Raw genomic sequence first — 15969 nt, forward strand, 5'->3', positions numbered from 1 at the left:
TCAGGTGTGTTAAATTAGGGTTGGACTGTAAACCCACAGGACGGTAGATCTCCAGGAAGAGGGTTGGGCAACCCTGGTATACATAATTTCCACATGCACATGTACACATCAACTCAGACAGATCCAGCTCAGACAGGCCCAGCTCAAGAGCTCCATCAGCAGCAGATTTGAATTTAGAATGGAAAATGAATGTGTTTATGCAACAACTATCAGTGTATCGAATCATATCGCGTTGATTCATTCTCTAATTCAACCGAATCGCACCAAATTGTTTCAAACTAAAACTTAGTGTTCCTGTATCGTAGCGGAGCCCATGCATCTAGATACGCGTCGAATCGTCTTGAATGATGGGGAATGATGCAACAATTTATTTTTATTATTGTATTATGTCAAAAGGGAATAGATTCATACTGAACTACAAATACAATCTGATGTTCTGTCAACTACTGTCATACTTCAACATTACCGGTCCTAATTGTGCTCATCCTAAATTAGAATTATTCCTGACCTGGTCCTGCAAATGCCTGTTGGGTATGACCTCTTAACATTTGACACAATAAGAGGTTCAGAGGTAATCATGTGCAATTAGCCCCCTATTCCCAGAACAGAAAAAGATGGGTAGTCTAGCTTTTCTCTTTTTTTCTTTTTTTCTTTTTTTTTTCTCCCCAATTTCGTAGTGTCCAATTGTTGTAGTAGCTACTTTCTTGTCTCATTGCTACAACTCCCGTACGGGCTCGGGAGAGACAAAGGTTGAATGTCATGCGTCCTCCGATACACAACCCAACCAGCCGTACTGCTTCTTAACACAGCCCGCATCCAACCCGGAAGCCAGCCGCACCAATGTGTCGGAGGCTACACCGTGCACCTGGCAACCTTGGCTAGCGCGCACTGCGCCCGGCCCGCCACAGGAGTCGCTGGTGCGCGATGAGACAAGGAGATCCCTACCGACCAATCCCTCCCTAACCCGGACGACGCTAGGCCAATTGTGCGTCGCCCCACGGACCTCCCGGTCGCGGCCGAGCCTGGGCGCGAACCCAGGGACTCTGATGGCACAGCTGGCGCTGCAGTACAGCGCCCTTAACCACTGCGCCACCCGGGAGGCCGTAGTCTAGCTTTTCTATGGCGGTTTTGGAGCAGTGGCTTCTTCCTTGCTGAGCAGCCTTTCAGGTTATGTCGATATAGGACATATTTTACTGTGGATATAGATACTTTTGTACCTGTTTCCTCCAGTATCTTCACAAGTTCCTTTGCTGTTGTTCTGTGATTGATTTGCACTTTTCGCACCAAAGTACGTTCATCTCTAGGAGACAGAACGCGTCTCCTTCCTGAGTGGTATGATGGCTGCGTGGTCCCATGGGGTTTATACAAGCTATTTAAAAGCACAGTCAACTTAGTGTATGTAAACGTCTGACCCACTGGAATTGTGATACAGTGAATTATAAGTGAAATAATCTGTCTGTAAAAGTAGGCAAAGTACAAAGTAGATGTCTTAACCGACTTGCCAAAACAATCATTTGTTAACAAGAAATTTGTGGAGTGGTTGAAAAACGACTTTTAATGACTCCAACCTAAGTGTATGTAAACTTCTGACTTCAACTGTACATGTCGTTGTGGCATGCATGATCATGAGCAGTCATTGTAGGCTATAATTTCACTTCCCCTGTGAGCACAGGCTGACTTGGCTTTGCTGTACCGCAGGCAAAGCCTACGAGAAGCCTTCCTGCCAAAGATTGCACCATGTCCATTACAATGTATAAAAACGCATATCAGCTATCTTTCAATAGTTAACCATATTACTGGGGCTTCATCTTATCATTTCATCTATTTATAAGGTGGATTTGCGGCTGCAATTTATGAACGATGCCAAAACTTTGTAGATAACAATATATGGCGAAGTCAAAGATGGGGCAGTGGTTTCCATCTGTGGCAAACTTTTCCATAAGTCAATGCTTATGACAAATCCAGCTCCAGAACAAGCCATAGTGCCAGCTGGCTAATCTTTTGAATATGATGTTGTAAAAAAATGCAATAAAATAAAATGCAACACCATAACATTAGCTAGTTAGACAAGGTTAGAAAGATAGCTAGATAAGGTTAGCATGCTAACTAGCTACACTGACAGCTATCAGTGCCCTATTTGTTGATGTTTACCAACTCCATGAGAAAATACCACAACCAATTTGTGAATATGTATAAGTAACCTTAGTTTTACGCAGGTGTTGCAGATCTGCCCCAAGGACATGCGGGCGGACATTTGCGTCCATCTTAACAGAAAGGTGTTCAAAGAGCACCCAGCCTTCCGTCTCGCGAGCGACGGGTGCCTACGGGCTCTGGCCATGGAGTTCCAGACCATCCACAGTGCCCCCGGAGACCTCATCTACCACGCGGGCGAAAGCGTAGACAGCCTCTGCTTTGTGGTGTCCGGGTCCTTGGAGGTCATCCAGGACGAGGAGGTTGTGGCCATATTAGGTGAGGGTTTATTTATTCTTAATTTTTAAACCTTAATTTATCCAGGAAGTGCCATTGAGGCTAGAAGACAAGAGGGAGACATGGCCAAGAGGCCATCTTTGGTATCTGTATGTATAGTCAAAATCTGACACTCGAAAACAATTGCACCCTAAAATGGTGTGTTTTCATGTCCATATTACTCTTAGTGACCTTTAAATGCATAGAGCATTGATGGACCTGGATTATTGCTCATTTGGTGAAATTGAGGTCAGAGTAAAGTGGATTGTGCTGAAAAACATTTATTTCCTGTTTGTGTACACCTGGCTGTAAGGTATTGCATCACATTAGTATTCAAGACGACACTAGAGACTCTGATTGCTGAGATCCACCCCTTGATGTAAGTTCATGTCTGCTGCTTTAAAGCGTAAACCAGCCTCATAATAGCAAATTACATCTGTGCTTCTTTTTTAATGAAAAGTGAATAAAAGCGTTCCTATTCTGTTCAATCTGTTCAGGAAGTATGCTCAAGGGCCTACATTGAGCAAACTCTATTTTTATGCATTAAGTCGTTTTTTGATAAGAGCCGTGACAATATCTATGCAACCCCTTAGGGCGATTCTCATGAGGCCATATTATGTGGAAACGAATGTTGTGAAAATTAGCAGTGTCCAAGCAAACAGTAGTAGTCCTACCTGTAATTAACAAAATCAGCTTTGTGTGATTCTCGGGAGGTGACGTACAGATGTAGGATCTTAATTTGAGCCAGTTTGCTACAGCAGGAAAATAATCCTGCAGCAACAGGAAATGTGAATTATTATGTAGAATATGATGGATTTTTTTTCTTCTGAAAATTGAGTCTGAAATTTCAAAGTGAAAATGACAAACTTCAGAAGCCTTTTTTAAACCTCATATGCTACAAGTTAAAAATATCCGCATTGCAGGAAAGTTCTCCTGCAACAGGGTGGTCAAACAGGGCGGCGGGTATCCTAGTGGTTTGAGCGTTGACCAGTAACCGGAAAGTAAAATAAAACTGTTGATGTGCCTTTGAGCAATGCACTTAAACATCATTTGCACCAGAGGCACTGTACTACTCTGTCTGACCCTGTAAAAACAACACATTTCACTGCACCTATCCAGTATACAATATGTAACAATAAAACAAATAATAATCATTAAGATCCTACATCTGTTAGGTTTAACCACATAAGAAGTCAAATGAAGACAAAAGGACACTTTCTGAAATGACTGGGACCTGTGAAGAGAACTTGGTCACACTTTCATTTAAAAGGCACTGTAGGTGTACAGCAGGGTTCTCCAACCTTTTCTAGCATGAGAACGACTTTAAAAAAAATTATTACATCAAAAATGGAAATGAAAAAACAACATCGCAATTTTGCGCCACCACAATATTTTTCCTTACAATATTAAATCGGACAAAAATGGATTACATAATAGCTATATTAACCATATTTTCTCATCTCATTTTAAAAGGATTTTTTTCAAATTTTTCAAAATTGTTTAAACATGTTCAAAATTAGTCCTTCCAATCAGGTGCGCTCCAGTAATCCTTGTCATGCACGCTCCTCGTGATAGAATAAATGTATTTATTCTCTTCACAAACTGCAAATTCATCATGCATTTCCATGGCTCGACATAAGGTAATTGACCACCAGAGCCATGAAGATATTTTTGACCACTGTTTTTAACTGATACATCAAGTCAATTGATTAAGGCATAATTCTAATGTCATATATAATTATATGGTCACTTGTTTATACTGTACTTTGCTAACACTATAAAAGCAAAATGAACTAGAGGAGACCATGGCATGTGCTCATCAGTTTAGATTGTGTTACTTTCGTCCCACCCGTCTCTCCTGTAATTTCTCCCGGGCTAAAACGCAAGTCTAGCTAGCATGATACTTGAAACCTATGCTGTCATTTAGTCACTAGATGGGTTAATAAAATGACATATGTTTTGATACTTTAAACACGTCCGGCTCCGTTTTTCTTCTTTATTGCCATGTTATAACCAGCAGCACACAGCAATGCTGACCATATTTAGCTTTTATGAGAGAGAGAGATTTTCATTCAGAAATGCAAGCTGCCTCCCTTTCGAGGGGCTGATGCAGTTTCTTCTCTCAGTAATTATTTGTCCCGTTTTCGAGAAGACCCCCTCAGAGGGAACGGATGTGGCCACTATGCAGAGTCTCCCTGTCATGACTTTGGTAAGCCGTAGGTAGACAGAGGCCTTGTTCTTCCACCAGGAGCTCCTCCAAATAGGATCGGACCTCCATTATGGCATCTGCTGAGGGATTCCTTCGTGCTGCATCCCCAGTTGCTCTCTCGTCAAACAGCATCCAAACAGCAGACGTTTGTGGCACTACTGCTGGTGCTTCTGCTCCATCTGATCCCTCTTCTTCCTGTTGCCCTGGTGCCTGAGCCAGCTGACTGCTGGGCCTGTCCCTCCCTTTTGATGGGGTTATTCTTTGAAGAGCCTCATCAATCGCTCTGGCATCAATCGCTCTGGCATCAATTGCTCTGGCACACTACTGTGTAAGTGCAGCGGTTTCTGATAGCACGTGATTATATTCCATTCTGTGGAACTTCCTGTCCATTGATGAACATAGGGTGTCCATCAACTCTGTCACATGTCCTGTGGTTACATTTGCTTCTCTCTGGTGTTTGGCTGTGATTTGCTGCAGACCCTTACACAGTAGTGTCATTTTTGAGGCTGTCACATAGCTGAAAAGAGAGAACGGTAACTTATTAGTTCAGGTTCATGTTTTGTCTACTGATACTACATTCTCATCTACTGCTCATATACATATATAATACTGGATTAAATAATGATGTAGCAATAACTGCTTACTGTACCTCTCTCCACTGAACTCCACAGTGACCTGCTCAAAGGGTTCCAGGACTCTGCACACCTCCTCCACCACCTCCCATTCCTCTTGGGTCAGAGCATCAACAGGTGCATTGACAATGACCAGGGTAGAGATGATAGCATTCTTTGACTCAAGAAACTGCTTCAACATATAAAATGTTGAATTCCACCTTGTAGTGCAGTCTTGTTTAGGCCTCAGCTCAGGCATCCCCATCTGGCATTGTGTAGACATTAGTTTTTCAGCACCAACTGTGCTCCTGTGGAAGTATTCCACAGCTGCTTTCACTTTGTCCACAGTGGGCTTCATCACCTTCAGAGCATCTCTTACAATCAGGTTGATTGTGTGGGCTAGACATGGATGATGGGTCCATTTAAAAATGTTCATGGCATTGGTTATGTTAGCTGCATTGTCGCTAACACAACAGACCACTTTTTCGTCTACTTGCCATTCTCTGGCCACTCTCAACTGTTCCTCTGCCAGGTTCTCTGAGGTGTGTCTGTCGCTGAACTCAAAGCAGTCCAGAAGACAGCTAGACATAAAAAAATAATCTTCAATGAAGTGGCATGTAACCGACATGTAAGAAGTGGTTACCCTTGATGTCCAGCAGTGGTAAGGCTAACTGCAGTAGCTTTTTGGACTCTTTCCCGCACTGAAGCCTGTGTGCTCTCGTACAGTTTAGGAATAAGTGATTTTGAAAGGGTTTTCCTGCTTGGAATTGTGTACATAGGATTTAGACTGTTGCTATAATTTTTAAAACCTCTGTCCTCTGGCAATCATTTTAGCCAATGCCATATCAATTTGGCCTTGTTTTGCTACAGACATAGACTTTGGCATAAACTGGTCCAAATCAAATCAAATGTCTTTATATAGCCCTTCATACATCAGCTGATATCTCAAAGTGCTGTACAGAAACCCAGCCTAAAACCCCAAACAGCAAGCAATGCAGGTGTAGAAGCACGGTGGTTAGGAAAAACTCCCTAGAAAGGCCAAAACCTAGGAAGAAACCTAGAGAGGAACCAGGCTATGTGGGGTGGCTAGTCCTCTTCTGGCTGTGCCGGGTGGAGATTATAACAGAACATGGCCAAGATGTTCAAATGTGCATAAAGCTTCACAGTTGGGTGCACAGTTTGCATATGCCGGTGTAGGTTGTGCGTAGAACCGACATTATATGAGATTTTGTTTTGGCAAATTCTACACTGTGCTCTAACATTGTCTACATTATTAAAATGCAACCAAATGCTACTGTGCTTCTGACTAATTTTCCAGCTGTTGTTTTCACAGCTGTCCTTCCTCTCTCTCCTCAGCTGCTAAGTGTGTGACTGTGAGTGAGTTGGCTCGGCCCTCCCTCACGCATCTTTGGTTCATTGGTTGACACTGCGTGTCTGATTGACAGGAACAACAGGTGAGGCTGTTAGTCTGAGCAGACAGTCAGAACAAATGTGTGCGCTTGAGCATTTAGGCCTATATTATTTTTTATTATTTGAATTAGATCATTATTTTCATGTAAATCTTTTGATTATTCATATCTTAATTTTAAACAATTATTTTGTAAATAGGTTCTGCTCTTCTGACATGCGAGCCGGCTCCCAACGTTCACCTACAAGAGCCGGCTCTTAGAGCCGACTCGTTCGCGAACCACCCATCACTACTATGGAGTGATAGACAAACGTGCGCATTAAACAGACAGACGGTAAAATGCTGGAAATGAATTGGAGATATTGTGTTACGTTTGGCCTTTTAAGCCCATATTGGGTAACCAGGGGTGGGATAATGTCAATGTGGTTTGATTGGATAGTAGCTGGGGGCTTTATGTTTATAATAGGTTGGAACTTATTGCACTCATAACAGGCAGCTTTACACTCATTTTCACTTTGCTTTCAATTTAGCTACTTGGGTCATCCCAGACTGGCTGCACAGGTTTTGTTCTATCCCAACACTACCGCACCAAATCCCAACCACAAGGGCTTGATGACTAGTTGATTAGGTAAATCAGGTATTATAGTTTTGGGCTAGGAAAAAATAGTTTCAGTTTAGGGAAGTCCTGGACCAGATTTGAAACCCCTGCTCTATTACAATTGAGTCAAAGTTTTTCAGCTTAGCCTTCCACTATATAGGAACAAACATGCCATATTTGTGTCAACCTGTAGTGGTTGATATTATTTTCAAATACTTGTGTGATATAAGCATTTAAAAATATATTTAAATTGCTTTTGAAGGTGTTATGCTGTGTTTATGTAGTGTCTTTCAAATAGACTTACAACACAGAGAACCTTTTTCTTGGTTCCTTCAGACAAAGTGGGGGAGGAGGAGAAGGGGCACTCTTGAGTCAGACCTCTGACAGATGCTGGTCAGATGATGGTCTGATAACTCATCCTCACAGAGATTAGCTGTGTCACTGTGACAGAAAAACGCTGGTAGGAAGTGGGATGATGACTCTACAATACTCTAGGGCTGCTCTCTGCATCCTTTCGGTGATTGTTTTTTCCTCCAAATCGTCAAGCTAGAAGACTGGTTATCCCGATGGAGCTCATATTTACGCCAGGGATAAATATTTGGATTGCTCTCTCCCTCTAGCTGGGACTTTAAGAAATGAGCAGGAGAATATCCCGCACTAAGAGGGTCTTCACAGAAATACACTCAGCTACACATATACCGGAATGTAAACTTGCGAGCTTGTCACGTTTCGACTGCTACCTCCAGAGGTAGCACATAACACTCTCCCAACAGTTGCCCACCTCTAAGCACTGTAATGTAAACAGAATTGTCTCGTTGAGCCAACATTTACGTAAAATTGTAATAGCAATATTTTTAAAATGGCTGAAATGTACATACATTTTCCTTCTTTTTTTTTTACACTTCTTTTATCTATTTTTTTTAACCTGAAATAGAAATTGTAGTAACAGCCGTAGCTTTAAATCTCAACAGTGTTTTGTTTTTTTGCTTGACTGCACCGAGGTCCAGGCAAGAAGTAACTCCCCAGGGAATTATCATTTTCAGTTTCAATTTGCTTTTACCTCATATAGGTGGTGGGCTATGATTTAGTTTTCGAAATGTTCGAAACTCTGTCGAGGGAGGAGCTGGTTTTTACATATTGTGTATATGAATTTCTGTTGGTTGGTAATGTAAATTCTTGCACATTTAAAAAAAAAACTTTTATGTTCGCTAGCTGGATAGGCAAACATCGTGAGTACTAAACTGTAAACGAATGAAAACTTGTGTACTCTCTCTGCTGATCATGTCAGCCAATCACGTTGTCCCTATCTAAACCTAGTAAACGGCTGGTGAATCCTCGAGAGAGATCGCTGTCCGACAAACTGCTATTAGGTCAAGTGTTTTTTGTAATCTAACTATTTAGTTATAGAAACACGATACAATCAATGCAAGCTGTAAAATTACTCCCAATTTAGAACACAGCAACATCGGTAATGTAGCTAGCTTGATAGTTAGCTAGCTAGTTACAACAAGTAGATATGTTGCTACCTAGCAGAAGCAGATAGCTTTATCACTAGCTAGCAAGTCATTCTGAGATGAGCAGCATTTTAACTATCAGTTTATTTCAAGTCATAATTTAAGACTACACAAATCTATAGGACTAGCAGTGTAAATCTAATACAGTCATCAAGGCAGGACCCACTAATTTAATTCATACGGATTAATAAGAAATACCACATATGTCAATAGTTGGAGTAGGATGAATGCAGAGCACCCTGCCCCAGACTGTCAGGATGGGGCAGGAACTACATTCCTTTACTGTGATTTGTTTTATTCATTCTTGTCTCTCACTTTTGTCTCATATGATTTATTCAGCTCTCCTGTTTCCTGCTCTAAGATATCAACCACATGCCATTCATCAAGCACTATCCTACTGTAGTTTGAACTAGACTTGCTGTCACTATTTAGAAGTTGAGACTGCATATGCATTTGCCTGTTGTCTTTACTTTGTGGGTTTTGTCTTACATGGTGTAGTGCATTTCAGAGTTAAAGAACACCAACTACAGATACACGAGCATCTCAGTTTAGATTCAGTTTAACAGGTGACAAATAGATTAATATTGTAACATGCAGTGGGGAGAATTATATTGCCCCAGTCAGGAGCCCAGGCTTTCCCCATAGATGGTAGAGTTCTCGTCTCTGGACCATACAAGCTTTAGAGTGCATTCTGCTAAGGCACTTGTCTCTCTCTACATCCGTCAGCTACAGTTGAAGTCGGAAGTTGACATACATTTAGGTTGGAGTCATTAACACTCCACAAATGTCTTGTTAACAAACTATAGTTATGGCAAGTTTTTACTTTGTGCATTAGAAGCTAATGATAGGCTAAGTGACATCATTTGAGTCAATTGGAGGTGTACCTGTGGATGTATTTCAAGGCCTACCTTCAAACTCAGTGCCCCTTTGCTTGACATCATGTGAAAATCAGCCAAGACTTCAGAAAAATATTGTAGATCTCCACAAGTCTGGTTTATCCATGGGAGCAATTTCCAAACGCCTGAAGGTACCACGTTCATCTGTACAAACAATAGTACGCATGTATAAACACCATGGGAACACGCAGCCGTAATACCACTCAGGAAGGAGACGTGTTCTGTCTCCTACAGATGAACGAATGTTGGTGCGAAAAGTGCAAATCAATCCTGGAACAACAGCAAAGGACCGTGTGAAGATGCTGGAGGAAACAGGTACAAAGTATCTATATCCACAGTAAAACGAGTCCTATATCGACATAACCTGAAAGACTGCTCAGCAAGGAAGAAGCCACTGCTCCAAAACCGCCATAAAAAAGCCAGACTACGGTTTGCAACTGGACATGGGGACAAAGATCGTACTTTTGGGACAAATGTCCTCTGGTCTGATGAAACAAAAATAGAACTGTTTGGCCATAATGACCATCGTTATGCTTGGAGGAAGAAAAGGGGGAGGCTTGCAAGCCACAGAACACCATCCCAACTGTGAAGCACGGGGGTGGCAGCATCATGTTGTGAGGGTGTTTTGCTGCAGGAGGGACTGGTGCACTTCACAAAATAGATGGCATCATGAGGAGGTAAATTATGTGGATATATTGAAGCAACATCTCAAGACATCAGTCAGGAAGTTAAAGCTTGGTCACAAATGGTTCTTCCAAATGGACAATGACCCCAAGCATACTTACAAAGTTGTGGCAAGGACAACAACGTCAAGGTATTGGAGAGGCCATCACAAAGCCCTTACCTCAATCCTATTGTGCTGGCAGAACTGAAAAAAGCGTGTGCAAATAAGGAGGCCTACAAACTTGACTCAGTTATTCCAGCTCTGTCAGGAAGAATGGGCCAAAATTCACCCAACTTATTGTGGGAAGCTTGTGGAAGGCTGCCCGAAACGTTTGACCCAAGTTTGAAAAAATTAAAGGCAATGCTACCAAATACTAATTGAGTGTAAGTACACTTCTGACCCACTGGGAATGTGATGAAAGAAATACAAGCTGGTATAATGCATTATCTCTACTATTATTCTGACATTTCACATTCTTAAAATAAAGTTGTGATCCTAACTGACCTAAGACAGGGAATTTTTACTAGGATTAAATGTCAGGAATTGTGAAAAACTGAGATGAAATGTATTTGGCTAAGGTGTATGTAAACGTTCGACCAATGTACAGTTGGTGACCAGGGTGGGATCCTTTCGATACGCCTATGGGGCCTGGGCACACAAATGCTCCTAGAGAGAAGGGGGAATACTGAAGCATGCCACGATGACAGTTCTACGGTCTCCATCAGAGATCCAGGCGTTTGGCATAGATGGTAAAGCATTAATTTTTGGACTGCAACATTGTAAGATTGTTACCTCCACGGCACTTGATGTACATTCATTGGTAGGTTACACTATATTTAGATACTTCAAATACTGCCTGAGACACCTTTTTCTATTTGTCTCCGTACAATAAATGGTGAAACAATATTTGTAATGGTGGTCTTTGTTCATATGTACAGTATATGCATGAAACTTAGATTATGGAAAACATGTCTCACACTCATTGTTAGTAGAATAATGAATGGATTGGGAAGATTTTTGGCATGGTCAACTTTTAGAAGGTTAGTAGAAAAGTAAATAATTTAAACCACCTAAATATTCTGAAGTTCACAGAACATTTTAGTATTTGAAACAAACATTAATTTCATATAAGCCAACAGGATCTTTATCAGGTGGTGTAGGGCTTCATTGTAAATCAGAATTTAAAAAAGATTATTCCAATGCATCCAACAGTATGCATGCCCACCATGGTATTAGGCAGCTGCTAATTGAGAACTCGTCTGGTTTAAGGAATCTTATTGCAGAGCACATTGTACAACTGTTTTTAGAGAAGATTGTATTGCAAGGTATGCTATATGTGTTTGGCCAATATGCATATGCAGCTGTCCTTTTTTAAATCTCCATTCTAGCATACATGACACACACACACATATTTCTATCTACATGCTTTTATTTTGGTTTCTTTACGCCTGCAGCTAGTTATATGAAATTAGACATATAATCAGGCCAAAACTTGATTCAAAAATTGGATTCACTGACAGAGAGCTATTGAAACACAAATTGGCATTTACAGTATCTGGCTAGGCTAGTCAAACTGTAACATTGGCTAGCTTTCAATAAATTGGCTAAATGATCAACGGAGTTACATCTTCATAAGATCAGGACAAATCGGATTGCATTTAGCATATTTCAAGTGCACTTAAATAGATATTTATCTTATTTCAGTTTTTGGGAGCTATGTTCCTCTTCGTCAGACAGAAGCTCGTGTTTTCACCAGAGGCTGTGTTTACATCGTAGATAGATGCAGGCCATTGGGTGCCGTCATCACAAGGGGTATGTACGGGAGTTCTGATTTGGTTCCATGTTTAGCATTTCGGCAAATTTGCCCGAGCAGACAGAATGGTGAAAAATGCTTCTTATGAGAAAATATGCAAGAATTGAAGGTGCCAACAAATGTTATAGTCATCATACAAATGTTTTACGGTCATATACAAAAACATTGGATCATCCCTCAACGGGGATTGATCAAGTTCAGGTTTTTCGGGTTCGGCCAATGTAATAACATATTAAAACATGTAATGACGCATTCACTGACTGTTGTCTGCCTGGGCTTAACCATGCAATTTTGGCTTGTACTCTGTGTTATACCCTCCCCCTCTCTCTGTTTCTCAATATACTAACTGCACGGGAAACCCCCACCAGGGTGGCGGAATAAGATAAAACACACTGACAACCCATAAATATACACTGCTCAAAACCCTTTGGGATGGGCTCCAAAGACAAAGAACTCTGTCGAGAACCAATGGGATACTGACACCAGGCTGGAGAGGACTGTCTATCACCTACGAACAACCTACCAGGAGCCAGGACTACCAGAATCTACCTACGTCATTTCAATGTATAAATGAACTGCCCAAATATGTTGTAGCTCTCTTCTTCTTCCGATATCTCCCTAAGAGGTGGACGAATAGGAGCCGTGCTGCACGTTTTGCCAGATATTATTATGCTTGAATAAACGGCCTTTAATATACCGTATCCGCCTTGTCCAGAGTCTCATCTTGGTCTTGTTTCTCCAATAACTAATCATTAACACCAAACACGTAATATAATGACAACCATGATATTGATCAAATTAAGCCTGGTTTGTTCTAAGGTATTTTTAATATGGTAGCTAGTGTAAGCCTAAGAGCGCATATCTAGCTATGGTTCAGCTAAACGTCAGCATTCCGCTAAAGCCAGCACGTTTGTAAGACTGCATAAATTATTTTGTTTACTTAGCTAATGTTTTGTAGCTGTGCAGCCTATATTATTATATGAATGATACTGTATGATAACGTTACTTTACCTTTATATTCGTATGGGAGGGATAAACGTTCATTATTTATATGCTAACGTTACTTGATCATGAAGCATGTTAATGTTAGTTAGCAGGAGTTCGCTTTGTATTGCTAGCTAATTTAATGTGTACGGATGAGAAAATAAATCATTGCTTGTGGATTGTAGCATTATTCAACAATAGTTTGTAGTTTGTTTTAGAAGAAAAGTTGCTCTGCTTGTTAAATAGTTTGTGCGTACTGGCAAGTGGCTACTGTGATATTTACGGTATATTTGAGATCTCGGCCAAAAATGTTGCATTGTCAACCACAACGAAAGGTAAAGCAAGGATGTAATGTGAATTGAAAAGTAGATATACGAACCCAATGGGAAGAGGATATTAACATTTCAAATCAAATGTTATTTGTCACATACACATGGTTAGCAGATGTTAATGTGAGTGTAGCGAAATGCTTGTGCTTCTAGTTCCGACAATGCAGTAATAATAACCAACGAGTAATCTAACCTAACAATTTCACAACAACTACCTTATACACACAAGTGTAAATGGTGAAGAATATGTACATAAAGATATATGAATGAGTGATGGTACAGAACGGCATAGGTCAAGATGCAGTAGATGGTATCGAGTAAAGCACTTCTCTCAAAGCACTTCATGATGACGGAAGTGAGTGCTACAGGGCGGTAGTCGTGGGGAGCACACAATGCAAATAGTCCGGGTATCCATTTGATTACCTGTTCAGGAGTCTTATGGCTTGGGGGTAAAAACTGTTGAGAAGCCTTTTTGTCCTAGACTTGGCACTCCGGTACCGCTTGCCATGCGGTAGTAGACAGAACCGTCTATGACTGGGGTGGCTGGGGTCTTTGACAATTTTTAGGGCCTTCCTCTGACACCGCCTGGTGTAGAGGTCCTGGATGGCAGGCAGCTTAGCCGCAGTGATGTACTGGGCCGTAAGCACTACCCTCTGTAGTGCCTTGCGGTCAGAGGCCGAGCAATTGCCGTACCAGGCAGTGATGCAACCATATCTCGATGTTGCAGCTGTAGAACCTTTTGAGGATTTCAGGACCAATGCCAAATCTTTTTAGTTTCCTGAGAGGGAATATGCTTTGTGGTGCCCTCTTCACAACTGCCTTGGTGTGTTTGGACCATTTTAGTTTGTTGTTGATGTGGACACCAAGGAACTTGAAGCTCTCAACCTGCTCCACTACAGCCCCTTCGATGAGAATGGGAGCGTGTTCGAGCCTCCTTTTCCTGTAGTCCACAATCATCTCCTTAGTCTTGGTTACGTTGAGGGATAGGTTGTTATTCTGGCACCACCCGGCCAGGTCTCTGACCTCCTCCAAATAGGCTGTCTCATCGTTGTCACTGACCAGGCCTACCACTGTTGTGTCGTCTGCAAACTTAATGATGGTGTTGGAATCGTGCCTGGCCATGCAGTCGTGGGTGAACAGGGAGTACAGGAGGGGACTGAGCACGCAACCCTGGGAGCTCCAGTGTTGAGGATCAGCGTGGAAGATGAGTTGCTACCTACTCTCACCACCTGGGGGCGGACCGTCAGGAAGTCCAGGATCCAGTTGCAGAGGGAGATGTTTAGTCCCAGGATCCATAGCTTAGTGATGAGCTTTGAGGGTACTATGGTGTTGAACGCTGAGCTGTAGTCAATGAATAGCATTCTCACATAAGTGTTCCTTTTGTCCAGGTGGGAAAGGGCAGTGTGGAGTGCAATAGAGATTGCATCATCTGTGGATCTGTTTGGGCGGTATGCAAATTGGAGTGGGTCTAGGGTTTCTGGTATAATGGTGTTGATGTGAGCCATTACCATCAGCCAATCAGAATGAGTTCTCCCCCACAAAAGGGTTTATTACAGACAGAAATACTCCTCCGTTTCATTAGCTATCCGAGTGGCTGGTCTCAGACGATCCCGTAGGTGAAAAGGTTGGATGTGGAGTTCCTAGGCTGGTGTGGTTACACGTGGCCTGTAGTTGTGTGGCTGGTTGAATGTACTGCTAAATTCTCAAACAATGTTGGAGGTGGCTTATGGTAGAGAAATGAACATTCAATTATCTTGCAACAGCTCTGGTGGACATTCCTGTGGTCAGCATGCAAATTGCACGCTCCCTCAAAACTTGAGACATTTCTGACATTGTGTTGTGGTGACAGAACTTCACATTTTAGAGTGGCCTTTTATTGTCCAACACAAGCTGCACCTATCAGGTGGATGGACTATCTTGGCAAAGGAGAAATGCTCACTAACCGGTATATAAACAAATGTGTGCACAACATTTGAGAGAAATAAGCTTTTTGTGTGTATGGAACATTTCTGGGATCTTTTATCTCAGCTTATGAAACATGGGACCAACACTTTACATGTTGCGTTTATATTTTTGTTCAGTATTCCCCCCCCCCCCAGTCTATTTTATTCACAAAGCTATATTTACCCAGTCACTCAAAGCTACACTGTAACTCCCAAATCTCCCATAAGCTGTCTGATGCATTTCATCAATCCAATTTGGACACTGGAAAGGGACAGATTTGCATTTTCATGTGTGGAAACCAAAAGGTCTGCATATGTGTTAATAACCATGGCTTATGGACTCTTGGCTAATACTTTTTTCGATCTGTTTCCAGAAAAGTAGAAGCTCGGTGAAGTGAGGGATGCAACTTTTCATTAGTAAGAGCTGGAATATGTTGTTTTACAATTCAGTACAGCGTCTGTTTGCCTTGTAGGCGACAAGGCTTCTACAATTGGTATCGCAAATGCACTGTGTATCATTTTACCCCGTTGGTC

The 15969-nt window shown here is 41.7% G+C and overlaps 1 protein-coding gene across 1 annotated transcript in view; it reads left to right on the plus strand.

Moving 5' to 3' along the window:
* LOC139370559 (voltage-gated delayed rectifier potassium channel KCNH1-like) overlaps positions 1–15969 on the plus strand; it is a 53835-nt gene that overhangs the window by 25369 nt on the left and 12497 nt on the right. The window contains exon 10 of the mRNA XM_071110132.1: positions 2217–2469. Coding sequence (XP_070966233.1) covers positions 2217–2469 — 253 coding nt within the window. The remainder of the gene's footprint in view (positions 1–2216; positions 2470–15969) is intronic.

This window comes from Oncorhynchus clarkii, chromosome 17, assembly GCF_045791955.1.
Source record: "Oncorhynchus clarkii lewisi isolate Uvic-CL-2024 chromosome 17, UVic_Ocla_1.0, whole genome shotgun sequence".
NCBI classification, from domain to species: domain Eukaryota; kingdom Metazoa; phylum Chordata; class Actinopteri; order Salmoniformes; family Salmonidae; genus Oncorhynchus; species Oncorhynchus clarkii.